At 33.2% G+C, this 27,640-nt stretch overlaps 1 protein-coding gene across 2 annotated transcripts in view; it reads left to right on the plus strand.

Moving 5' to 3' along the window:
* Window positions 1-15,751: 15,751 nt before the first annotated feature.
* LOC150108151 (uncharacterized) overlaps window positions 15,752-27,640 on the plus strand; it is a 122,320-nt gene continuing 110,431 nt past the window's right edge. For both annotated transcript variants that reach the window (XM_090415615.1, XM_090415617.1), the window contains exons 1-2: window positions 15,752-15,786; window positions 25,510-26,669. In XM_090415615.1, coding sequence (XP_090271741.1) covers window positions 26,002-26,669 — 668 coding nt within the window. In that variant the 5' untranslated portion in view covers window positions 15,752-15,786; window positions 25,510-26,001. The remainder of the gene's footprint in view (window positions 15,787-25,509; window positions 26,670-27,640) is intronic.

Genomic DNA, 27,640 nt, shown 5'->3' on the forward strand with positions numbered 1-27,640 from the left:
TTGTGCTAATTGTCTCAAACATATACGTTATATAAAGATATTTTTGACATCTTTTCCTTCAAAGTCATTATCATTATTGTCATTATTGTTATTACAATGTTGCAAAGAATGGCATGTCGGTTAATGTCTATTGTTTTTATCATAAACGTGGGTGATATTTGTTGCCGATTTTAGTTAATGCGAAAAATAGTTTTTTCTTCACAAGAAAAATAGTTTCAGGATATGCTATTTCAATCTAAACGAACGAGTAATTAACTATATTAAATAAGAAATGGTGTATTACTACATTTTAATTATTTTTTTATAAATAAAATTGATTTAAATATTTTATTATTTACTAGAAATTATATGGGAATATATATAAAACTTCTAGTAAAGAATAAAATATTTAAACTAATTTTATTTAGAGAAAGTTAATTAAAATATAGTAATACACCATTTTTAGTTTAATATGTTTAAAATCTAAAAGCGAGCTAAGGTTGATCATTTTCTGTTGCGAATCAATCAACCGTGAAAAGTGGTGATTGGTTCATTAATGCCCTTGGGGGTGATGGATAGCAACGCAAAGCTGTACCAATGAAGTTTAACTGAGGTTCGGCTGTTGCTCTTATCCCCTTGGGCGACGAGTTTTTGAGTTCGCTCTCTTGGGGTTTTTGCCTTAAGGGAGCACTTTGAGTCTCCGGGGAAGGTGTTCTCCGGCACGGCCCGCTGAGGGGCTTTGTCGGTGAATTATTTTCCTCGGAATTTGAGCGGTTCTGCTCGGTAATCGAGTTTCACTGAGTAGAACCAACGCTGAGATTTGGACGGTCTTTCGCCCACGAATGAGTGGCCTAGAGATCGTCCGATATTTTTGAGATCGAACCTTTACTTACATAGTCGATTGATTCATTCTTCCCAATACCTTTGGAGGGTAATGGATGGTAATGCTGTAGCCAATGAAGTTCTAACTGAGGCTCGGCTATTGTTGTTACCCTCCTGCCATGATCAGAGCTTTAATAATTTAATATAATAGATCAATAACACCTTATCCCTACACTGTACTCTATAGATAACGGGGAAGATGAAAAGCATTCTTGCTTCGCCCCTTTAAGCCAGTCCTTATAAGGACATTTTCTGTTGCTTTTAAGTAAATTTAAGAAATTATAGATCATATATTTTACATTTATTTGGTATCATTTCTTATTAATTATCCTACTCCTTTTTCCCATGCATGTCAGACTCAGTTGTCTGTCACTGCCAAGCACTTTGTTGCAAGTTAAGTAATACTTTAATTGGGCGGTTAATCCTATGTCAGTAATACTATGACTGCCAATTGTGTGTAGCTCTCTGGCCGGTATGCTTATTTTGGATGAAAAACCCGAGTTTGTGGGAGGGAGGAAGAAATTTTGCCATCACCGCATGAGACCATCTAACTCACCTTCAGTTGAGAAGCCGGATAAAGGTTCGTCCTAGAAGGGATTTGAACCTAGATCTTTCAAATCAAAGGGCATCGTTGAAATCTACTGAGGTACGAAGGATATCTTTTTAATTAAATAAATGTTAAAATTACTGGATAAAGTGAGATTGGTACTGTTGCCGTGATTAGTAGTTTGGGATAAAGAGGTGGAAATTGTGGATTTAAGGCAGTTCTTAACATACGCCTAAATAATTGTTTTTCTTTGGAACTACTAAACATATTATCATTACAGCAAAATCATAATTTAGTACTTCCAAAGAAAAACAATTATTTTAGGCGTATGTTAAGAACTGCCTTAAATCCACAATTTCCAAATCCCAAACTACTAATCACGGCAACAGTACCAAAGCGGTTTACAATAAGCCAATATGGATGGGTTAAACCACTGGGGGGGGGGGGGGGTACACTGGTTAAACAGTGTAATGAGGTGTGAGGATGCATGGAACTGGAGTAGAATGATGAGAATTAGAAGTTGGAAGGGATGAGGGACTCGTCGGGGTTAGTTGGGAAGCCATTTTGGAGTATGTCAGAAACAGTCTGTTTAGATAGGGAAAGAAGTAGCTAAAATCAGATGATGGGATAAACAGCGTGGTGTCTCTAATTATTATGGGTACAGGGTTACTGTGAGGTGGCACGGAAAAAGGTTATAAGTACCAAGTATGTAAGTAATAACTGTATAAATAAATGATTATTCAGCTTTTACGAGTATCGATATTCAATATCTATAAAGAAGTAATTTACGCACTCTTTCAAGCAGAGATTTGATATCGAACTAAACAATCGATTCAAATGATTCTTAAAACTTGTTTGTTAAGTTTAAACTGCTCGTGAAGATCATGAGATCAATGCTTTTTTTTTTTTTTTTTGGTAGTGGGGTTCTACAAGGAAATCACCATTAAAAGAGAATAATTAGTAATTATTAAGAAATAAGGAAATAATATAAACAGTATAAAATAAATGTTAATAGTTGTACACAATCAATCTATGATAGCCGATACGCTCTGCTTCAACTCAAGTAACAAATATAAGATACAAAGAATCTGGAAAAGAAAAAAAAAAAAAAGAAAGAAAGAACTATCGTGTTATTTTCTTCTGGTAATGAGGAAGTCTGTAAAAAAATGAGAATAACAAGGAAACAGCGCACATTTCAGTCGAACGCATGGTATATTAGAGATTGATTGTCCCTACACATGAGCAACTGTTGTAAGAGGCTACTACGTAGCTATTTCTTGCCATCTTTAGGGTCCTATTCTTGAGAGACACTTGTGACATTAAACTAAGAATTATAAACACATTAACACAAGCATATTTTAATGTTTGCCAAATATTTCAGTCCGAAATTAACAGACTATCCTCAGTGGCTTGATAGGAACAGTTTTTTACAAGATGGAATAGAAACAATTGATCATTCAAAAGTAGAACGAGCCGCGTGGTGTGACATTGCTAAGCACTAAAGAGAGGTAAATTTCATCCGAGTGATTAATAAATTATAGGTATTAATTCACAATTTCGTATGACAATCTTAATTTATAAATTCAATTAAAGATAACATTAGACTCATGTAAGAATTAAAGATCTCATTAGACTCATGTAAGAATTAAAGATCTCATTTGAATGGCTATTTTGGCACTCAAAAGATCTAATACATAGCATACTTCATTTGATGGCAAATTTTAGATGTCCTAAACGCTCATTTCATTCAGTCAAAAGACAATTTTTAATTTGCATTATTTTCCAACACTTAACCAAATCCTGCCACTTAAATGGCTTATTTTAAACCAAAACTGAAATTATTTTGCAAATTTTAATAAAGATGTTTAGTTCGAGCATACGAATTATGTACATGGTATTAACAGTCATAGAAAAATGAATCAGATAGGCGCTTGTTATGTATTTTACAAAAAGGCACATAAAAATCTCCAGAACATATAATTGGGTTGTGCAGAGAATAATCATTTAAACCTTCAGAATTTAGAAAAAAAAATTAAAACTTGTTTTTATTTATAAGTTTTGAAATATAATACCCGTTTTGACTCAGAGGTTCGCAAAATTAATAATACTAGAACAACTAATCAATTAAAAGTAACTTTTTTTGAGGGGGGGATGGACCGAGTCTTTGACTTCATCTGATTGAAGAAAATGCGTGGATGGAGTGTTATTGAGCTATAAGCTCTGGTCGTGGTTGGGTAACGGCAATAGCCGAACCTCAGTTAAAACTTCATTGGCTACAGCATTGCCATCCGTTACCCTGGGTTTCACTATTCCTTAAAAATACCTCATTTCCATTTATTTTTATTTTATTTTTAGTTTATCTATTTATTTTCATTTAATTTTTTATTGTAATTTTAGGATTTTGTTATTTTATTTTATTATAGATTTTATTATAATATATATATATATATATATATATATATATATATATATATATATATATATATATTGTAATGAAATGAAAACAATTTTGTAATGAACAATTCTTACTGATTTAAGTATAACCTAAGGAAGGGTAAGAAAATATCAAAATTCAGACAGCAATTTTATTTCCAAGAGAAATTTTAGATTTTATTTGAGGACAAAAATACAAATAATAGAAGGTTCAATTGCTTAAGGGAAATAGGTCTAAGTTCTTAATTATTTCCTTATATCGCAGTTCAGATTTCAACTTAGCGACAGTAGACGATTACGAAAGAAAAATTATTGTTTACTCGACAACAACTTATAATTTTCTTCTGTTATGTAGGTCAGCAAGTTGAACACAAACAAATAAAAAAGTTGAAAAGGACAACAATATTTTCCTGGCTATTGCAGAAAGATTTCGTTATGAATCTGTCAGGGAATAAGAGTAAAAAATCCTTTTAAATTAAATGAATCAAAATAAAGTGATTACTAGGAAAGAAATAATATAAGATTATTTATGGACTTAACTTCTGTCTATAAATGAAATATTGACACGACTGACAAATATTATGGGCAAGTTAATGCCGAGTGTAGCCCAGAAGAATTGTAATATGTATTGAATCACACTGTATTGTGTGTCCAATAAGGCCATTATACTGTTACTGTTAACGGTGTCTGTTTGAGATTTTAAAAAAATGGGAAAAAAAGGGCTCAACTTCATTAAGAAGCTAAAATAACACAGATGCCAGATTTAAAAAAAAAAAAAAAGAAGTAGAATCAAAATAGATGCATTTTTAATAATAGAAATGACAATTATATATATTTCATTTTGTTTGTAATAAAATTTAACTATTAATAGTATCGCTCAAACTATTGTAAAAGTATCAGTTTTAGTATCACTTAATGATTATAATCCACTTCTAGTGTCACTTAACTATTTATAACTCCAAGTTTTCTCTAACGTATTTCAACGTGTCTCTTCAAATATATTTTAAATGCATTTTGCCTTAACGATAATCACTGTGAAAGAGTCAAGACAATTTACTTCACGATGTTGCTCTCTTAATTTCGATTAATTATGAATAGATCCTGCCCTCGGGCAATTTTCACTCAACAGCTGACTACCTACTCCACTAGTTTTACCACTTGGCTATTTATACCATATTTCTTTTTCTCATTGGCTTATTTTGACCACATTGTTTACAAATTCTGTGACCTTTATACTTCTTTCAAGTTTTTCTGTTCTCTTTGTTACCATATATTTCTACATTTTTTTTTTTTTTGGTTATCTGAATGGATTTTTTTTTTTTTTTGGATACTTATTTATTGACTTAATATGTGTACATTAAATAGGTGACACGCGCGGTTTCTCCGTGTATAGCCCCCCCCCCCCCCAAAAAAAAAAACCTCTAACCACTTCAGGCTTCCAATAACCTTTTAGGCCTTATAGTCCTTATAAGGACTGGCTTAAAGGGACGAAACAAGAATGCTTTTCATCTTCCCCGTTATCTGTAGAGGACAGTGTAGGGATAAGGTGTTATTGAGCTAAGCTCTGATCATGGCAGGAGGGTAACAGCAATAGCCGAGCCTCAGCTAGAACTTCATCGGCTACAGCATCGCCATCCATTACCCTCCAAGAGTATTGCTGCTTCCCGGTTCCAACCAACTTTAGGCCTGAAGTAGTTAAAGTCTTATATACACTAGGAAACGAAATTCATTCCCCCACTAAAAACAATGACAAATATCCATGCCCACAGCGGGATTCGAACCTAGCTTGTACGTATGATTTTACTGCAATTACAAATAAGTCTGAAGCCCGTTGTGATCAGTTTTAAATTTTATCACCACCTGGCTGAACTCGTACCATTAGTGGAATAGCAGCAGCTCAACTGACTACACTGTTCAGACGTTCATTCGTACTATGAATTCGCTGAAATATTCCCAGATCGCGTGGCAAAAGCAGTTAAGTGTTTCCTCGAGTGTTTCCTATCTGCCCAACTCAAGTTCTCCTATACATTTGAAGAGGCAGTATATATATGTCAATGCTTACAGAATGATTGTTGTGAATTCTTCAGGAGGTCATTAAGAGCTGTAATTTGTCCCTGGCGCATGCAGATATAAGGATGGGTGATTTATTAGTCTCATACCGATTCTACTGAACCGGTAACGATGTAAATAGAACATTCCCTTAATGTCTTCTGATCCGCAATATCGGGTTGGACAGTCGCAATTCTGTGCGATGGAGGCTGAAGTTTAGCTCCTGCACGTTTCTAACAAACACTGTTGTCATGGTACAAGCCGAGGATCAATTAGACTAGCGGTACGCGTGTGTATATATATATATATTGACAAAATTGTTAGACGAATCCCCCCTCGCTCTTTCCCCCCCCCCTTTGTAAGGAAATGAGAAAGGATTAAAATTCTCTCTTCAATTGGCACGTGTATGGAATTTTAGCGCCATAGCAACTGTTGTTGATTGTGCATATATTCAACTGCTGTATAAAGAAAGTTGTCGTCTAAAAGTAGTGATTTTTACTAGTGTAGTAGGTCCATATTTTATAGCGATATATATATATATATATATATATATATATATATATATATATATACTACATCGAACATTCCAAATGATGATGGTGTTATTTTATTTTTATTTTTTTTTCCGGTCCCTTTGAGACCACTACTATTATGCTTCTTGGAGGAGGGAATTGGTTTGAAAAAAATCCATGTTTGATCTCTAGAGTAGGATTACCAGATTATGGAGAACTTTGCCATCTAGAACAGCAAAACGTTCGAAGGTTATGAATCTTATGTGGTCGAGATTAACTTAAAAGTGAACAAAACAAAGAAACAAATAAAACAAGCAAATAAAACCAATAATAACAAAGAAAACAAAAAACGAAAATACATTTGCCTTTTCTCTGTACCGAGCACTACAGAATTCAGTACCCTTTAAAAAAAAATGAAGCCAGTGTTAATAATTTTAAAATTATAATTTTAAAAGCCTCAGAATTATTCTTTTTCTTTTTTCTTTTCATAAAAAATTAATATTATATATATAAACCAGCTTGATTATTCTATATTTTTATTATATAATTTTAAAAGTCACCTCGTAAAACTGTAATAACCTAATTTAAGCAGAAAAATATTAAAAATACAAATGTTGCAATACGTTTTATTTCATTATTATTATTATTATTTGAGTTAAAGGAATTACATGTGTTTTCTGTCTATCTATATTGATATCATTTGATGAATTCCTTTACTGTTTTTTTAAAGCATTATTTTTTCCTCTCTGTTGTTCTGTGCGGATATTTAAATAGTCTTATATTGTACTCATATGCATAATGATAAATGAACAAAATCAGAGATGATTCATTCTCTGAAAACAGCTGATCCATCATTGTAACCGCTGACAGCACATATCATGATAATACCGTGTATCTCTCAGGAAAGAAAGATCCTTTACAGCTTCAGACAGTGCATTATAATCGTCTTTCGAAATTTAACTGTTATTTGTAACAATTAACACAAAGAAACCTGTTCTCTAGAAAATTAGTTTTCTGTGACAGAAAAGATAATCAGATATGAAATATATATACTAGGGGACTCCGCCCCTGGTGCCTACGGCGCCTAACCCCCCCCCCCGGAGTTCTGGACTGGTAGGCCGGTTCTCCTTGAATTCTGATGACTCGAATTTTGAAGATTCGACACTCAGGGTAGCCCCTGAGTTTCAAAACGTTTCAAATAACTTGACAAAAAACGTTAATATATAGGGTAGATAAGCCAAAAATTTGGATAATCCATGAGTTCAGGTCACTGTTACCTTAGATAGAATTAAGTGTCGTGTGCTGGTGGAAGACTGCTAATACTAATAATAATCAAAGTACTTTTCAAATTAATTTTAGTAATATAATAATTATTATTTTTAGTATACTTATAATCAATATAATAATAATAATAATAATAATAATAATAATAATAATACACACCTTATTATCTCTCAAATAAATTACATCTAATTACATGCGTATGTTCTGCATAATTTCAGTACTACAAAATGTAGTATTGTTGTCAAGTTTGCGATGCGGTGATTGATTCATTCAATCCAATACTCTTGGAGGGTAATGGATGGCAATGCTGTAGCCAGTGAAGTTCTAACTGAGGCTCGGCTATTGCTGTTACCCTCCTGCCATGATCAGAGCTTTAATTGCTCAATAACACCTTATCCCTACACTGTGCTCTACAGATAACGGGGAATATGAAAAGCATTCTTGCTTCGCCCCTTTAAGCCAGTCCTTATAAGGACTATAAGTTTGCACGGATGTCTGTTTTTAAGATAATGGTGCCTTTTAATTTTTCAGTGAGATGCTTAGAATTTTTTATGAAGGAATCTAATTTTTTTATATTATCTTTCAAAAAACGGGCTAGATATTTAGCTAGGAGATATGTAGGAGAATTTCTTCCATCGGCGGAAATTAAAAGGCATCACCATCTTAAAAACAGACATCCTTGCAAGCCTAGACGCGGTTTCGTTATTCACCAACGTACCTGTTGAAGAAGTTATCAAGATCATAGAAAATCTCTATCCACATGACACAGCTCAGCTTTTTCGTCATTACTCAAATCGAATTTTTTTAAAATACTACATTTTACTACTTGTGGTTCACTGTAAAGTTTAAATAATATCCTTATAATTTGCATAACGTGCACATAAATCATTCATGTATAGCAATATTAATAATAATGTTGGCCGGGTGATTAGCGTATCCACTCTTCAGCCAAGAGGCTTCTGGTTCGAATCCTGCCAGGAGCATGGATGTGTGTGATTGACTTCCATCTTCATACCTTCATTCATACAAATGAATAAACACTCTCCCAAGATGGAGTGGGTCACCATGGGAGAAATAGATCCAACCCCCCAGCAATGGGAGAGGTCTTTACCCCTGTAGTGAGGAGAAATTACAAGCTGGTAAAAAAAAAATAATAAGAGCAATTTGGTCTCTATTTTGAAGACCCAAACATTTGCTGTTTTTGTGCAGAGAGTTATATCGTACCATAGTATCAGTGACAGCTCGTGGCTTGAAATCGTTGGGGTGCTGCAACTTTCGAAATATACATACACACTGTAAGTACAGTGCATACGTGTTTTTTTAATTATGGTAAAAATTAAAAAAAAATTAAACATGAAAAAATATTGTTTATTATCGATAAAATTATACAGTTTGGTATAATTCAAAATTACTTAAAAATAAAATATATTCTTCTTTCTTTCATGAAAAAATATTGTTTATTATCGATAAAATTATACAGTTTGGTATAATTCAAAATTACTTAAAAATAAAATATATTCTTCTTTCTTTCATGAAAAAATATTGTTTATTATCGATAAAATTATACAGTTTAGTATAATTCAAAATTACTTAAAAATTCTGAGATCATAATTTTCAATAACCCCAATAATGTTCTAAAATAAAACTATAACAAATGTTATGTCTTTAATTGTAATGTCCAAATATTTAAAGAGACGGAGTAAACACGATAAGCACCTACGAACACTCTACTACTGGCACAAACTGCATATAAACAACAGTGGAACTGCGCGACGGACAGTGCCGCATTACGCTAATAGCTCGCATCTCACTATGACGTGAAATACGCTTGCACGTGTAGCAATATGACACCGTGGTAAACACAGTGCTGCTAGCGTCCTTCGCCCTCCTAAGTGCTACAAGATGGATTTTTATTATTTTTTATACAAAATAAGAGAATTGTATAGGATGATAAAATTAAATATTACAAGCAAACATAAATAAATTAATAAAGATATTTATATATCCAAGCAGTTAGGAAAAAGAAAACCAGGACGTCCTCTTAAACGATGACTTCTAAGGCCGGAACAGGCTACGCTAGACCTAAATCCTTGATACGCATGACGATGATGATGATGATGATTTATATATCGAGAAAAATTGGGGGTGCTGCAGTTCCGAAGTGCCTATGCACGAGCCGCCCCTGCTTAGTATTGTTTCACAAATTCCATGATATACGAGTTTTTTTTTTTTTTTACATTGGTTGGAATCACATGTTTTGCTTCGAAGAGTTTCACAACAATAGTGAATAATTTGCTATAAATATTCTATATGTTTAGTCCATTTAAGGTGGTCGTCAGTGTATAAGCCGAGGTATTCATCTTAATAATAATAATAATGATAATAATTTCGGAAGATACTTTTTAGTGCCTACTGTAATGCTGTTATTTGCAGTTGAACCTGCTTTGATTTTCTTTCATTCATAAACAGCGATTCTTAGCAAAAAATTGAGTTTTTTAGATTACAAGTAGTATTACATTTTTCTCTATATATAGTACGAGTAATACATCATTTACTTTATCGAATAAATCGAAGGTAACGTTGGCTTCCGTGTCTCCATGGTAACAATAGGTTCGGTTGCATATACAACTTAGCAAATATATTACATATTGTGATATAACACTGAATTATGGTACAATTTATGCGATAGAGCTTTGCTTGTGTGCAGAAGGTCTGCTTAAATCTTAAAATGCTTTAAAGGATCACCGAATAAAATATTTCAATGACTAATTTCAAAGTGTATATATATATATAGAGAGAGAGAGAGAGAGAGAGAGAATACACACACACACACACACACACACACACACCAGTATACAGCAATTCAGGTTCAGCAACTTCCTCTTCCTCCTCCTCAAAAATAAAAAATAAAAATAAAAAAAAGCTGGTTTCTTAATATAAAAAAAGTGGAATATAAAATAATATAAAAAGTGGAATATAAAAGACTAATTTTTTTTCTTATTAGTAATTTTCTTATATACATGAATATAATATTTATCAGTTTTTAAATCTTATTTCATTGACGTAATTTATCTATGACTTTTGTCTTCATCCATTCCTCTTTCGAGTTGGAAGAAACAAAGATATTGAGGGTCATATCAGGTCGAGGGCTGTGTACTAAATAGCGTATCTCCAAAATAGCTGTGAGCCTCGGGAAGTGTTTTAAGTGGTCAATTTGCTAGAGAAAAAAAAATTCCATTAATGTGTGCCCACGGCTTGTTGTATCTATTAAATAGGTGTGTTGATGGACTGAGTTGCTCGTTTGCGGGAGTAAAAATCTAAGTTTCCGGGAGGGAAAAAAATTGTCTTGTAAACTAATGCTTTGGGTCATAAAGTTTGACCCAGGACTTTATCATCTATTTTACCCCTGCTATTCATACAGAACAAAAACACAATAAATTACTTGTGAGGCTTCAAAACATGTTTTGTGCGTAATTTAAAGCTCCCTTTTTCGAAATATTTGCGTTGAGATTATATTATTTTCATTTTACGAATAAAAGAATGTATCTTCTTTCAACAAATATTGGTGTCTCCTCACTTCTTTGGTGGATCAGTTCTGCGAACGATTTAGTATACATAATTTAAATTATATTGTACTTAACATTATTGTATCTAATATTATACATAACACACACACATATATATATAAATATATTATATATAACACACACACATATATATATAAATATATATATTATAAATTATATTTTATTAAATAACGTCTGTTTATTAACCTCCCAAACCGCCGCATCCATGTAAAGGTAAATATTACGTATATTAAATTCTATTTTATATTATTACGTTTTCGTATACGTACAAAGTCGGTACAGTTAGCCCTCTACCCATTAGGTTACAAATTGAAATCTTATTAAAAACACAACTATTTGTGAATTACTTTAAATAAAGTAATGAATTCCATATTTAGGTGTGAGAATTGTTTTCCATTTATTGGAAAAGTCATTTATTTGACAATAGTTTTATTTTGTTTTTAAAAGTAGTGTTTCTAGTACATTTAAAAAAATAAAAAATATTTAAATATTTCTATAAAATATAAAAACGTTATATCAGATTCACAATGCTAATTCATTCACTCCCACTCACAAATGGTTGTCAAAAGTTCGACAACCATTTGTGAGTTGGGAGTCATAAAAATATATAATATAAATTCATAATCATAATCAATATTAAAATCAATGATGAATATACTATTTCTTATTTATATATCAGTAAATATTTCGAAGTTATGGATTCATAAATAAATAACAAATTCATTACTTATTTATACTGTATACTGGCTTACTCGCGCATGCTTAGCATGTGATGAATTTGTCTATTAATAAACAATGGCCAATGGATTTTATATATTAATAATTGATATTTATTATTAATAATGTCACAAAATTTAATCGAGCGTTATTATATATGCAATAACTTTAAATTATTATAAATTTAAAAATTGAATTCTTATAATAAGTTCGTTATGTTATAGGACAAGTAAAATTTGGCAATTAATTATTATAAACTTTTTAATTTTAAATAAAATATTTTAATGACATTAAACTGCTTAATTCAGATATCATTAATAGATTAATAATAGCCAATATGCGTTTAATCTATTTATTTATTAATTAGCAATATATATATATATAATGCATTTTTCATTTAGTAATTAAATAAAAATAAAATATTAAAAAACACATTTTTCATTTACTGATGAAATCAAAATAAAATAAATTTTTTCTCATACACTGGCTTTGTTTAAGCTGTTAAATTATTTTTTTTCGGGGGGGGGGAGATGGACTGAGTCCTTGACTCTTTATCCCTTCCTCTGATTGAAGAAAATCTGTGTGGATTGGGTGTTATTGAGTTAAAAGCTCTAGTCATGGCTGGGCAACTGCCCTCAGTTAAAACTTCATTGGCTACAGAATTTGTCATCCGTTACCCTGGATCTCAGTCGTTCAGTGGCCAATAGCCCTATTAAAAATCGTCCTTATAAGATAAGACAAAATGGCGAAGCAAGAATGCGTTTCATCTTCCCCGTTATCTGTAGATGACAGTGTTCTTATAGTTCTTATAAGAACTGGGCGATGGACTGAGTCCTTGACTCTTTATCCCGTCATCTGAATGAAGTAAATCTGTGTGGATGGAGTGTTATTGAGCTAAAAAGCTCTAGTCATGGCTGGGTAACGGCAATAGCCGAGCCTCAGTTAAAACTTCATTGGCTACAGCATTGCCATTTGTTACCCTGGAAGTCCTGAAAAGCAATTATAGATGACAGTGTGGGGATAAGATGTTATGGTTAACTACTCTATATGTTTTCTTTCAAGTGGTGTATAAATTAAAACTTTAATATAAAATTTTATTAAAATTAATCTAGACAATGCTTTTATAATAATGAATTTTTAATAATTTACTTAAATGTAGTTTTTTAATTCATTAAACTTTTGAATTTATAATAACATTAGAATACATTTTTGTAATATTGTGTTTAAAAATTTAATTATTGTATTTGCATATGAGGAATATGGTTACTGAAAAAAAAAGTTTCTAATTCAATGGCTGGTATGTGTACGAATACTCTATATGACGGGGGGAAAAATACGTGAACTATCATCAGTTGAATAGTGCATATGGAAAATGCTTCACTGATTTACGCATCTGAAAAAAGATAAACCTGATCATAGAGCAAGAAAAAAGAATAATAATATGTCTTATGACTTATAATTGTGACTGGATATTTTTTATGCACCAGGGTCGTCCTCAAAAACGAAATTTTTATCTCATGAGGTCAATGATTTTCATGCATGGAAGCGGTCGAAGTGGTTATGTCGGATGCCATTCGACAGGTCACAAAAAAAAGTAGGCCTTCTGAAATTGTTTCCATGCCTTCTAGGGAAATGATTTGTAACTCTGTGACAATGAACGAAAACTAATTTGTATACTGAAAAAAAAAAAAAAAAAAAAAAAAAACACGTTTATAACCCTTTTGGTTAACGCAATAATACAAATTGTTCTAAAAGCAAAATTAGCATAACATTCTAATATTGTTATATATCGCTGACTATCGTTTAAAGTATAAAATTTTAGAAAAAAAATTATGGAAAATTACAAAATAAAATACCATAAAGAGAATTACAGTTCAGTATTAAACTTAATGGGAAGAATATGCAAAAATAAAACATTTAATTATTAATCGGTGAACCAAAGCAGTTTTGAATCTATCTTCTGGTAAACATCACGTGTTTCTTTAATAATAAGCTGTGTTTTATTTAGTTGCGAAATAATTACAATTCTTATTGTTGGTTTATTGTAACTAACCAAGAGGTTGTCCACGCAATTTTAATGCTATTTGGTTACTACAGAAACGCATGATGATGTCAAATGTAGTTTTCAAAGGGATTCTTGATTGCTGTTGCCATTACCACATTGTAAAACGTACTGGTAGCAATTATTAGCGTTATGTCTTTATAATACGGGTTTGGTTTCCTGGTGAATGTTAATTACAAACATCTTCTAGCGTTACGAAGGATGTGTGTTATATTCAGAAGGATGTGTTTTATACTTTTAAAAACTGTAAAATAAAAAAATCTTCGACCTATGACAAGTAGTTCGAAGATTTTTTTTATTTTATGAAGAACGACAGCATATTTTGGTTGAAAAACAAATGTGGATGGATTCTCTTCGAAAAAAAAAAAAAGTTTTTCTCGTTTCATAAGGTGGCACTTCCTCCTCTCCCTTCTCCTGGAAAATCGAGATTTTTCAGCAGTAGAAGACACAAACTAGTTGGAGGACGTACGCAATTATTAAACCAAAATATATTCAGGGGCTGGAATAGATTTAGGTGAGTGGAGGAACGAGTTCTCCTCAAGCTCACCCAAATGGAACTGGAGTTCTCCTAACGCTATAATGAAAAACACAATATCCTAACGTTCGTGTAGTGCAATATCCGATAACTCATTCTGTAGCTTGAGCGGGCACAAAAAAGTACATAGCTGTACAGTGGTATTCTAAGACCACGTACATATCCCCTCATAGAGAGTATGAATTGCAGCCGTTAGCACGTTAGTATAGTTGGCTGACCGACTGAGGGATATATATAATATAGACACTTGCTCAGAGGGGGAAAAAAATCAAGTAATATGACGGCAACGTCACACCGACTGGTAAAAATCATTACTGCTCAAAAGATAACGTGCAAACTCTAGGCGAAATCTGCAGGTTTTTTTTTTTGAGTTGTTTACTGTTTGGCAATTGTGCGACATTGTGAAACATGTTTTTTTTTTTTTTTTTTTTTATGCTTGCTGAGTAAAATTGACATTATCTTTTGTATAATGAGATCTACCGCATAAAAAAAATGTAGCGATGGTGGATTATATTTTTGAACAAATGTTTGTTTAGAATTCGCATTCTTTTCTCTTGCTAGCAGAGGCAAAACTATCTGTTTACCAAAACGAAGGGACAACCTTGCAAAAATATAAACAACAATTTCCTGATAGCAATATATAGTAGGTCGTCGACAAGTGTATCTGGGCACGTGTATACAAAATAAAAAAAATAAAAAAAAAGTACACACACGAGGCCATCGCGATACACTGAACTGTCTGTTTACTTTAAATCTGGAACCAAGATCACAGACCAAATTTTTCGGTAACATGAACCCATCCGATCACCTAATTTCTAACCCAAACAGACAGACAAACATTGATAGTAAGTCTCATCTATTTATACAGGCTCCTATACCTATACGCTTGTCTAAACTGTTCGATTTCTCCTCTTTACTGACGTCATTCTACGTACGCATTCACCGGTAACTTCCGCTACTCATCTAACAGGTGTCCTTGCGGCAGGTAAATACGCAAAGAAAAGTCCGCACACAGTCGGTGAAGGTCGGAAGGAGGGAATCTCATGATAACAGCAACAGGTTGTAATACCCTACTCGTATTTTCCGTGTTTCTTACCCCCATTCCCCATGTTTATAGGCTGCATCGGGCCGCTGGATCTAAATTGTCAGTTATCAGAGATACGGCAGTATAAGCAGTTCCCTTCTCAACAGCTGTAAAGGTTCGTACAGTACTTTATTGCTATGGTGATCACTAGCGTAAAGGCTAGCAACCTTGAATTAAATAGCTTAATTATTGTAGAGTTTGTAATAAGAATAAGTTTATAAAACACGAAGTCAAATAAGGTTTTCGTGATAATTATTGTATATGAATAATTCTAACCATGTTTTTCCTAAAGAATAAATTTTTCTTTGTTCGGTTACTATGAAAATAAATATAGATTTTCTTTTAATTTTTTTATTTTGTTTTACTGTGGCCAAGCGATGCTTTGTTCACAATTTCTTATATTTGCTTGTTACTATGGAAACAAAACGGAAAACGTTTCATTTTAGTTCTACTGTGCCAAACGATGCTTTGTTCCCAATGCTAAGTTTTCCTATTTGTCTGGTTACTATAGAAACGAAAGTCCAATATAGTTTGCAATAGATTTTTCTAATTGTTGTCATATGAAATTCACATCAAAATGAAATGATGGTTGTCCTTTGATTTTCTATAGCAATAAGCCGATGAAAACAGCTTAGTTTTAAGTAGAATTTTTAATGTATCTTTCTGGAAATTTGAATTAAGCTTGTTTTAGACTTAAGATTGAATTAAATGCTAGGATGACTCAATTTATATAATATATGCTATTCTGACTTTTCATTTTGTACGGTAAATACGAAATTTGGTGCATAGTTTTTTAAACCTAAGAATTATTGGAAGATTTTTCCTGGTGTCCAACTGAGCATAACAGAAGACTAGGTAATTATTATTTACGAATGTTTTTCCTTTTCAAGATTTTCCGTATAGTTATTCCCTATTATTCCCTAATGCTATTTAGTTAATAAATTTCCACTCTGATGCCTATCGGCATATAGGGATGGGATAGTTTTTCCTCCCGAAAACTCTTCATTTCTCTTTAAAATGGCAGACAAACACTGGCCAGACATAATACACTGTTATTGCTTTAGGCATAATCTCAGACGATAACAAGAACCGAGAGGAATGTAAAGAAATTGGACCACGTCCCATTTCTTTGCTTAAATTGTCTGGGGATCGGTTATATAAAGCACGTCTTAGAGATAATTGTCCTGTGCACGAATTCCACAGATTTTTCTGTATTTCGGTACGCTTATTACGAATATGTTATTTAATTTTTTTTTTTTACTTTTTTCCAAGAAAATTACATCAAAGTGCTTTAAATTATTTCCATATGCAACGAGATTGATTGTTATTCTATATAAAAATAGGCTTGTAAAACAGAAGTTTGTTCCAGGTCTCAGCAATATATAATGAATCGCTACCAGATCCGAAAAAAAAGGGGAAAAAATGTTTTTTTTAAGTTAATAATAGTTAAGCATTTATTTATATGAGGGATAAATTCTCAAGAATAGATGTATGTGAAGATAAATAAAAAAAAAAAAGAAAAATTATTGGCCCACATATAACGGAAGATTCTGAATGTCATCAATTTTGACAACAAACTAAATAAAGTCGAAAATTTTGCCTTTTAATTCAGTTACTTCAAACTTTTCGTTGGTAACGTCAAGTCTGACGTTATGTTAATATTAACTTGCTTTAAATATTCAGCTGTGATATCACTTTTTTCCTGATTTTCATATCTGGATCTGTTTCCCATCAAGTTCGAAGCAGTAAACGATACATTATGAAAGATTGCATCAAGTAGAAATTATTCGTGAAATATTGGGTGTGCTATCGCTCGCCCTCTTTCCACTTATCTTTATCTTTTCCCCTTTGTTTTGTGCTTTTACTATAAAGCCATTCCTGTCTATAAAGAAAGGAGTCCCAGGTATCGTTTATACTCCCACTACGAGGTTCTTTAACCCTTAACCCCACTTAACACATCAATTGACCCTTACCATAACTCTCCTCGTTCCTGTCTTCTATTAGTAGCGGAAATGTCTCCAATCAGTTGTGCTGACATCACACTCCACAGACCATCGTGCCCTCATCCCTTCTTTATTATTTTACGCTAGAACTTTCGTTTCCCTTATTAATTGTTGCTATCATTACGAAAAGCATAAGCGAGCACTTATTCCTCGTGCTACCTGAAGGTTAGACAATGCTCTAATCACTGTCGCATCCCTTGTAATGACCCTCTTTGGGACAAGATTCTCAGCTTTTAAAAACCTCTTAAGATTTGTTAATGAGGCTAATGGAAGGCCGAGTTGAGCTCTTAGCGGACGTCCATCAAACTGCTCGCGGAGGTTTCTGCATGCCCTTTTCACGCCATGGGAGTGGGGGGGGGGAGATAACGTGACGTCACACCGTTGCTATAGCAGCGATCTAATTGTTTAGAACCCGAAAATTTTCTTGGAAGGCATTGTTGGCTTCTACTTTCCAAATACACGAATTGTGTGTTTACAGAGGCGAGCATTGAGCTGCGACTCCCTTTTAATAAGGACAGAATTTTGTTCATTAGGCTAATTGCAACGGATTTTCAATCGATTACCGAATGTAATTATGAGTTCGTAAGCTATTTAATGATGTAGCGACAGAAATATGAGCTTCACTTTGTGTCCTTTCTATTCATGCAAATCGCGCGTCAACTTAATCGCTGCATGTGTTCGCGAGAGCGCTTATTTCAGCTTATTATGCGATCGTGTTATTTTTCAGTTCAAAGCACAGTTAACAACACGTTGTTTCTTATTATCATTGCGAGCATCATATGTCGAAATTTAAAAGGCGACATTATTAATATGTTTCTCTTGTTCTTTAATTCCCATTAACTTTATTGATATATCCAGTTCTGTCTAATTTTTTGCCTCCCCCATTATGACTGTATATTTTAAAAACATATTCCTCTTCCCCATTTCGCTAAGCTACACTGTATTTCAATGTTTTAAGATAATTGTTCATCTTTATTTTGTTCATTGTGTCACAATCCTAATTATTATTGTAACCCTCGAGAAATACATGTCCTTAGAAGGACTGACTTAAAGGGGCGAACCAAGAATGCTTTTCATCTTCCCCGTTATCTGTAGAGGACAGTGTAGGGATAAGGTGTTATTGAGCTATTAAAGCTCTGATCATGGCAGGAGGGTAACAGCAATAGCCAAGCAAGCCTCAGTTAGAACTTCATTGGCTACAGCATTGCCATCCATTACCCTCCAAGGGTATTAATCACCGATGATTAAGTAAAGGCAACTCTAAAAATTCGGACGATCTCTAAACCACTCCATAGTGGCCGAAAGACCGTCCAACTCAGTGTTGGCTCCGCTCAGTGACGGGCTCCCTCACCACCGAGCAGAACCGCTCATATTCCAGGGAAAAGCATCCACCGACAAAGCCCCTCAGCGGGCTGTGCCAGAGGACACCCTCCCCAGAGACTCAAAATATATTTGTATGCACTCCCAGGCAAACCTCCCGAAATCTAAGTCCCCCCCCCTCACCCTCACCCGGAGCGAAATGCCGGAAGAAACCTGAGAGAGCAAAACTTTCGAAACTCTGCGTCCATTTAGTCGCCTCTTACGACACGCATGGATTTACGTGGGGACTTTTTTAAAATAAAGCCGGCTCTAAAAATTAGGACCATCCCTAGACCACTCCATAGTGGCCAAAAGACCGTCCAACTCAGCGTTGGCTACACTCGGTGATGGGGCAGCCCCACCATCGAGCAGAACCGCTCATATTCCGGAGAAAAGCATCCACCGACAAAGCCCCCACCGGGCCATGCCGGAGAACACCGACCCCGAAGACTCAAAATGCACTCCCAGGCAAACCTCCCGAAATCTAAGCCCCCCCCCCCTCCCTCACCGGGAGCGAAATTCCGGAAGAAACCTAAGAGAGCGAAACTCAGCGTCCATTTTAGTCGCCTTTTACGACACGCATGGATTTACGTCGGCGCTATTCTTATCCCAACAACCACACGGGGGGAGGGGAATAAATATAAATATAAATACATGTTCTTAAAAGAACTGGGCGATGGACTGAGTCCTTGACTCTTTATCCCGTTATCTGAATGAAGATAATCTGTGTGGATGGGATGTTATTGAGCTAATAAGCTGTAGTCATGGCTGGGTAACGGCAATAGCCGAGCCTCAGTTAAAGCTTCATTGGCTACAGCATTGCTATTTGTTACCCTGGAAGTCCTAAAAGGATTTTTTTCTTTTTCCCAATTATTTCTTTCATAAGGACTGGCTTAAAGGGGCGAAGCAAGAATGCTTTTCATCTTCCCCGTTATCTGTAGAGGACAATGTGGGGATAAGGTGTTATTGAGCTATCAAAGCTCTGATCATGGCAAGAGGGTAACAGCAATAGCTGTGCCTCAGTTAGAATGTCATTGACTACAACATTGCCGTCCATTACCCTCCAAGTATGTGTGTGTATGTATGTATGTATATGTATGTATGTATGTATATATATATGTATGTATGTATATATATATATATATATATATAATGGACCAAGACCCCCCCAACATGTACGAGATTTGTTAAGATTTAATAGTAATAGTATAGTAATTAATTAAAGGTGTATTATATATTTTTAAATTTTGTAAAAAAAATTTTAAATATGAAAATTTTATTTCAAAATTTTAATTAAAATATAACCTTATATTTATTGTATTAAGAAAAGAATAAAATATTAAGTAAAAGAAATAGAATATCACTTCTAGACATTTAAGACTCATCTATTCTTAAATCTCACAATCTCTTATCGGTTGCAGCGCAAGAAACTTGTCAGTTTATTTACTCGGACAGAACCGCTGTATCTCTCAGAAAAAATTGTTCAACTGTGTCTGAGAAGTACAGAAAACCTAAAAATTAACAACAAAACAATAACAACAAGATGCGGAAATATCTGTTAATCCATTTGCAAATAGAGCAGAACGCTATATCTAGAAAATTTTTATTAGGAACGAGTTATTAAATAAAAAAAAAAAAGAAAAAAGAAAAAAAAAAGATAAAGCCGGAGATAAACTCATGTCCTGATTTAATAGCTACATAGGAAGTGATCTCAACTTCAAGAGGATTTAGAGCCTATTTTAATAGGCTCTAAATCCTCTTGACTGCTTCCCGAGTAGCTTCTAACACGAACGTTTGCTGCAAAAGACCAACAAAAATGAAGGACAAAACAAAGATGAAGGTAAAATTCTGAATTATGACTGCTTAAATTATATTTTTTTATAAGTTAATTCGATTTTCAAGTAATTGCAAAATTATGCTTTAAAGTAGAACCTCTGAAATGAGCCCTTAGAACGTTCTTAAGGGGCCTCAAAGTTCTACCATTATCGAATTGTGGAAAATCGTAGCATGGAATTTTTCCATTGAAATTTGTTCTATTAAATTCTTATGATTAATACCACTGAAACTTACAATGTGTTAACAATGAACCAACTAGGTTAATGATAAACGACAATGAACTGCCTCGCCTCTATTCTATCTTTTTTTTATTATTTTTTTATTTTTTTTTACGTTAGCGTCTTCTAGCAAGGATGAGATTTCTCAACTCCGTAAACTTGTCTAGGACTCATTCATAAATTACGTTAAGGCTTTGGAAGCGTGTGTGTGAGTAAACGTTGGCAGGTAGAGGGGGGGGGGGGGTAGAACAAGTTCCTGACAGCAGTCGTGAGCCCATGATGTTATGTAGCTGTATTTTTTAAATCTACAGAGAAGTTTGATTTACCATGTTTGATAAGGACTTGTGAATAACTTATTTAATACTGTTTTTATGACGGTGAAGTGGAGGGGTGGATCAATAAAAGGGCATAATTAAGTGTGTTATATCTAATATCTTAATGTAGTTTCAAAAATGTAGTTATACGTTTTTTTTTTTTTATTTATTTGCAGAAAAGAAAAGCAAGTAGTGGGAAGTCATCTTTTTTTTTTCACTGAAAGATTATTAACGATTTAACATTATTTTTAGTTTGATTACATTTAGTTTATATATCACTGCTGACAATCCGGGACTGTATGTGATGCGTGTAGGTGGCAGCAGTGGGACGGTTTGCATCAATTGCACACAATAGACTAATATTCACAAAACTTACATCGCAAGAATGCTTTCGCACGTCGCATTGTTGCATTCGACGAGACACGGGCTCTCGGGCCTACGAATCGGAAGCGAGACTGCAGAATAACTAATGACGTCATCAAGTTTTTTCGCAGCACTAAAAATCTCCGGCAAAAACTATGAGGTGATGTTGCCCCTTTTGAATGTGTTCATTGCAACACAAAGGTTGCAATAATCATTGAACAGCGTTGTTCCCAGCGTTTTTAGAACCGAAACCTAAACTTGAGCGTAAACGGATACATTTGATAAACACCTCGTCCCTTGTGTTCCCACAAACCGTACGACAGAATTTGTAAACCGACTTCCGAAGAGATAGAAGTGAAAATTATGTCAGGGGAAATCTTCCCGTGATATAAATTCCTGTGATGTTCGCTTCTGCTGAAATGAAAGAACCTCTTGTGGGAAGGCGTTTTAAACACAAGCAGGAAATCGAATGTGCGTTATTGACTGATCCTGTTGAGGATATTTGGAGGTCAGTTTTAAATTTTTGTTTCATGTACATTTTTCCAAACTAAAAACTACTCTAAGATCACGTTCCTTCCTTAGCTAAAATTATTATTATTATTATTATTATTATTATTATTATTAGCAGTAGTAGTAAACGAATTTATTTTGAAATAAGAGTTGGGTTTGTATTTTAAACTTTAAAAATTTGTTTAATTCAGGCATAATCATTTGGTTCACTTCATTGCACGATTGCAATGAAACGTGATTTATATAATGTGGAAATGTTTGTAGCGTATCCAGGCCAACTACTTGAAAGTGTGCCCGATTTTAAGTATGCCAGGGGTCTTTGTAACGTGTTGGGTTACTGCTACATCTCTCCAGTTTTTAGTACACTTTTTTTAGATTTCGCAAAGCTTTTCGTTTAAAATTGTTAACTATCATTTCCTTAAATATGCATACACAGTTGGTGTATTCTTTTTAATTATTCAGTACTGATATTAACTATTCGTAGATAATTAGTTCAAAAAATATTGTAATTAGAGACTTTATAATTTTTAAAGGTGTGTTACTGATTTGCAAACTTTTTATTTAGAATAATTTATATGTTGATTTATATGCCAATAAAAAAAAAAACATTTTAATACTCTTCATAAATCGTGAATTATTTTGCATTATGGACTAGGCACAATAATTGCTTTATATTATATTATTATTTTTTTTTATATTTATTTTATGATTTCTGTGTATTACAACGATTAGTTATGGATTGTATAATAAACACATGAACCAAAATTTAAAAAAATAAATAAATAAAAATAAATTTTAAAAAAATTTAAAAAAAAACGTCTTCTTCTTTCAAGATATAGGCTAAAAGCCTCTTTCGTCGACATCCTAAAAACTATATTTTCATTCTCTTGCTAGGTCTTCCTATGTTTTTTCCTTCGGTTTATACTTGGTTACTTCTTTTGGTGGTATTCCATCCTCCATTCTTTGTATATGTTAAATTCTCTCCGATTCATTTGGTGTTCCTAGAGTTTATCATTTATTGCTTGAATTTGCAATTCCTTCCTGATTTCGCATTGTTGGTACTGTCATGATTTTATAAAATTTTAATTATGTTTCCGTCCTTCCTTGTTTTGCCTTTTGTTGTTCGTCTTATAGTATCGCAGATTGATTGAACACGGTGTAACTCATTGTTTATATCTATGTCACATCCGAAATATTCAAAATATTTAGACTGTGTTACTGGTTCTAGAGTTTGTTTTCAATTACTGTTTTAGTTCGTAAGAGATATTTACCTCAGAATGCCATAGTTTTAGTTTTCTTTAATGAGATTCGTAAATTGTATTCACTAGTCAGTTGCTGTAGATTGTCTTCTGATTTTGGTACAATTATTTGATCATCTGAAGAAAAAAAAAATTGTTTACTGTTGACTGATGTTTATTCCGAGGTTTACTACAGATTTCTGCTTTCTTAAGGTTACATCCTTGTCCAACTCCCTAATTAGTTTTTATTTCTTCTGCTATATATTCATTGATACTTATGATTGCATTTGTATTGTTATCTAGGCGCTTAATTGCATTTAATAACTGTTTTGGATAGTCTCGGTCTTCTATTATATTTTATAATTTTTTTTCTGTTAACTCGATTAAAGGCTTTTTCATAATCTGTGAATGCCAGGTGAGTCTGTAAATTAAATCCACTTTTTTCCACGAGTAGTTTTAATGTGAATACAACATCAGTGCAACTTCTATCCTTCCTAAATCCAGGCTGTTCCTCTAATAAAACTATTTATTAATATAAATTACAATATAATTTATAGTCTGTATTTAATAAACTAATAACTCTATAATTTTCACAGACTTTTACTCCCACTTCTTAAAAACTGGTATTATTTTACCCTTTTTCCATACTTGGGGTATATTACAGGTAATCCAACAAATATTTAACAGGTTGAGGAATCTTATTTTTAAAGAGATATCACTATACTTAATAACGCTGAGGTAATCCCATATGTTCCTCTGCTATTCTATTTTGTGTTGTTAATAATGCTTCTTCAACTTTCCTCTCCAATAAGTCTGCTCCTGCATTACTTACATTCTTATTTTCTATTTGTTTATTACTAGGGGATAGACTGTACCATAGTTGTTTGTAATAATGTTGGCTCTAATATAACCATAAAGATTATATTAGAGCCAACTGGTAACATATGACATATTTCATTCGTAGTGTGACAATAATTGCACAACGTTATGCTAATATTAATTAATCTCTATGAATCTGTAGCATTGTCACGTAGTGAAAAATTATAGTATAACTCATGCTTATCGTGTATAAATGTTGTTTGTATAATAAACAAGAAAAACTCACCAAGATTCTTGGAATAGATTTTATTAGTAATATTGAAAATGATCTGCATGGCCACCAAACACATTGCTTATAAATTAATTAATGAAACATTTGAATAAATCAGGAAAAAAAAAGATGTAGTGTGAATTTCAGGAAAAGAAGAATGGATGTAATGTAACATTATTATTACAAACTATGGTGCAGTCCCCCTATTAATAATCAAATATAAAATAAAAATATAATAATGCAACAGTAGACTTATTTGAAAACGCTTTATTTTTAACAACACACTCCGTGTTAAATTAAATTAGTTGCATTTTGCAAATACTAATTTTCTATTATTTATATATAAAAAATAAAGTGGTTTATTTTTATTAAATAATGTTTAAACTCAAAATTTTAAAAAATCATACCTATTTTGCTAAAATATTTTTATTGTTAATAAAGATAATTTTATATAAAACATTATTCTATAGAAATTGTGATTAATTTTAGTTATTTTTTAAATAAGTTCCAAAAAACATTTACAATCTCATAAGTAGTAACTTTGTCAAAAGCAGAAGTTAATATTTCAGGTAACAATGGGAATTTGACCTTCATATTTTATAGACTACGATATGAGTATACATGTCGTTAATTGCCAGGGTTGTTAACCTTTTGATTATAATGAGGATGTTTCACACCATTCCCTAATATGACATGGTTGCAACAATCACTTTTTTTTTCATATTGTGTTGTTTACAAATAAGTTTGCGAAACTAATAAATAGACATCTTTCAATATTTCATAATAACAATTTTCAGCACATTATTTGATGTTTATTATTATAAACAAATAATCTTGTATTAAAAATAATAATAAGGATGTAGCATAAATGACAAAATGTAATTTGTTTTTATGTTTTTACTTGCAGGCATATTTGAACAAGGACTCTCCTGTCTTGCTATCCACGCAGTTCAACAGCTCTGACGTACTTTGAGGAAAGACTGTTGTGGGGATTTTTTTTTTCTTTTTCTTTCTTTCTTTCCACCAGACAAGTAGCCACGTTGTTATGAGTGAGGTTCTAGTACAACGCACGCTTCCTTCCAAGCATGTCAAACTATAGCGAATAGGCCTGTCGCACATAAAAAAATAAAAAAAACCACGAGGAAACTGCTGATACAGGGCACTAAGGTGGGCTTGTATGGGAAAGAGGCTTACCGAAGCAGTCAGTAATTTATTGTTTTGCTGTGAATTCCCGAGGAGGAGAACGCAGAGCACCTTGACTCTTGGGTTTTACGTGACTAGAAGTCATGAAACTGTTAACGAGTGGGACAGAGACTCTAAAACGAAAGACAGAAAACCAGCTTTCCCTACACGCAGTCTACGCCATGTTTCTATAACTAAATGCTGTTTTTATTAAGTCATGGGTTTGCTAACTATCCACCTGTGGATTGTTGGGAGTTTTTTTCTATGTACGGTAAGAATCGGGTCTTGTGAAGGACCGTCATATGCGTTTACGAACTGCGGCGGGACAATGAGAGATCCCAAAGGTACTATTCACACTCCAGAGTTTCCTAATCAGTATCCAGTACCCATTAGCTGTCGATGGATTATTGAAGCTCCTGCAGATAAAGTGATTGCGATATATTTTACTCAGTTTTATATGCGCGAAGGACTAAGGGTTGCTGAATACGCTTTCTATTCGGACTCCCGCCTTCATATGGGTAAAACTGACTTAGGAACCATCAGCTCAGAACAAGAGCCTACTTATCTTATCACCAGCAAACCTATTCTTGTTTTAGACTTTGTTGTTAGAGAAATTGGTAATATTCATATGCGAGTTCAGGATTTTTTATTAGACGTGTTTGGTTTTAACATCACTTATGAGACTATTGGAAGAAATGAATCGTTAAGAAAAGATGGATGCATTTATCATCATTGTTGGTACACTGGAAATTGTTTCGCATCTTCTGACTTCTCCTCTTATTATTGTAGCTGTTTTTCCCAGTACTTTGGCAGCGATTGTCAGTACGATCCTAGCTGCGGGCCAACAGCAGTTAAAAACATATGTCAAAACGGCGGTACCTGTAGGTAAGTTTTAATATTGTTTATTAAAAATTGTTTATTGTATAAGCTTTCTGGTCTAATTTTTGTCTATAGTATTTAAGGTTGCCATTAGATGGCGCAATTACTGCATTCGTAATCTCTTCATATTTTTCGTCGTGGAATTTTTTTTTTTTTTTTAAATCAAATAATTTGATTGAATACATGGGAATAAATTAAACAAAAATTTACAGTTACGATGATCGTGTGTTATTTGAGACTAATCAATGTTCAGTGTGTTTCTTTTTCTTTTATATAACAGGAAACTATTGTAGTCCCAAGTTTATTTACTCAGCGCACGCACCCACACCTTACATTTGTTATATTTACATAATTCCTAGAGATTCACCGAAATCTGTTTTCATAGAGTTCAGTTCCTCTGATTTATGCAGCAGAAATTCCTGCTGGTATTCAAGTTTGTTATTCATGTCTTATCCAAATGCAAATTTCCAAGCAGGCGAAGTGTGTACGAGGCACCAACATTTTCTTCCGGTGTAAGCATGCCACTGTTATTTAAATATGATATAAACTTTGGCAGTCTGGTTTCGCTGCGAATTTCTAAAATAAGGAACATGTTTTGCTTCGTGTTTACGTTCGTTGAATAACAATGACTGGATGAGCTATTTTTAATTATAACAATAATAGATCAATAATCTTGTAAAATTTTATAAGCCGGTTAGGGAAACTATAACTAAACGAAAGAATGCAAAAAACTATTCCACTATTCACTTCAAAGTGTACACCATTTTAATACTTAAAAAAAAAAAAAAAAAAAAAACTTTTCGCCGAAATTCCATATCCTTTGCATAAAATAGACGATAATTAGAGATGATGAGTGGCTTCCTTGTACGTGATAGATAGCAGCGCTTCCTGGTGGTGGATTTAGAACTAATGACATGTGTAAGAGTTACATTGAACCGGCATAGCAGCTTTGTTGTTCGAGGATGGCAAACTGTTAA

Source organism: Typopeltis vanoorti, chromosome 3 (assembly GCF_054136105.1).
Source record: "Typopeltis vanoorti isolate ZY-2024b chromosome 3, IOZ_Tvanoo_1.0, whole genome shotgun sequence".
NCBI lineage: Eukaryota > Metazoa > Arthropoda > Arachnida > Uropygi > Thelyphonidae > Typopeltis > Typopeltis vanoorti.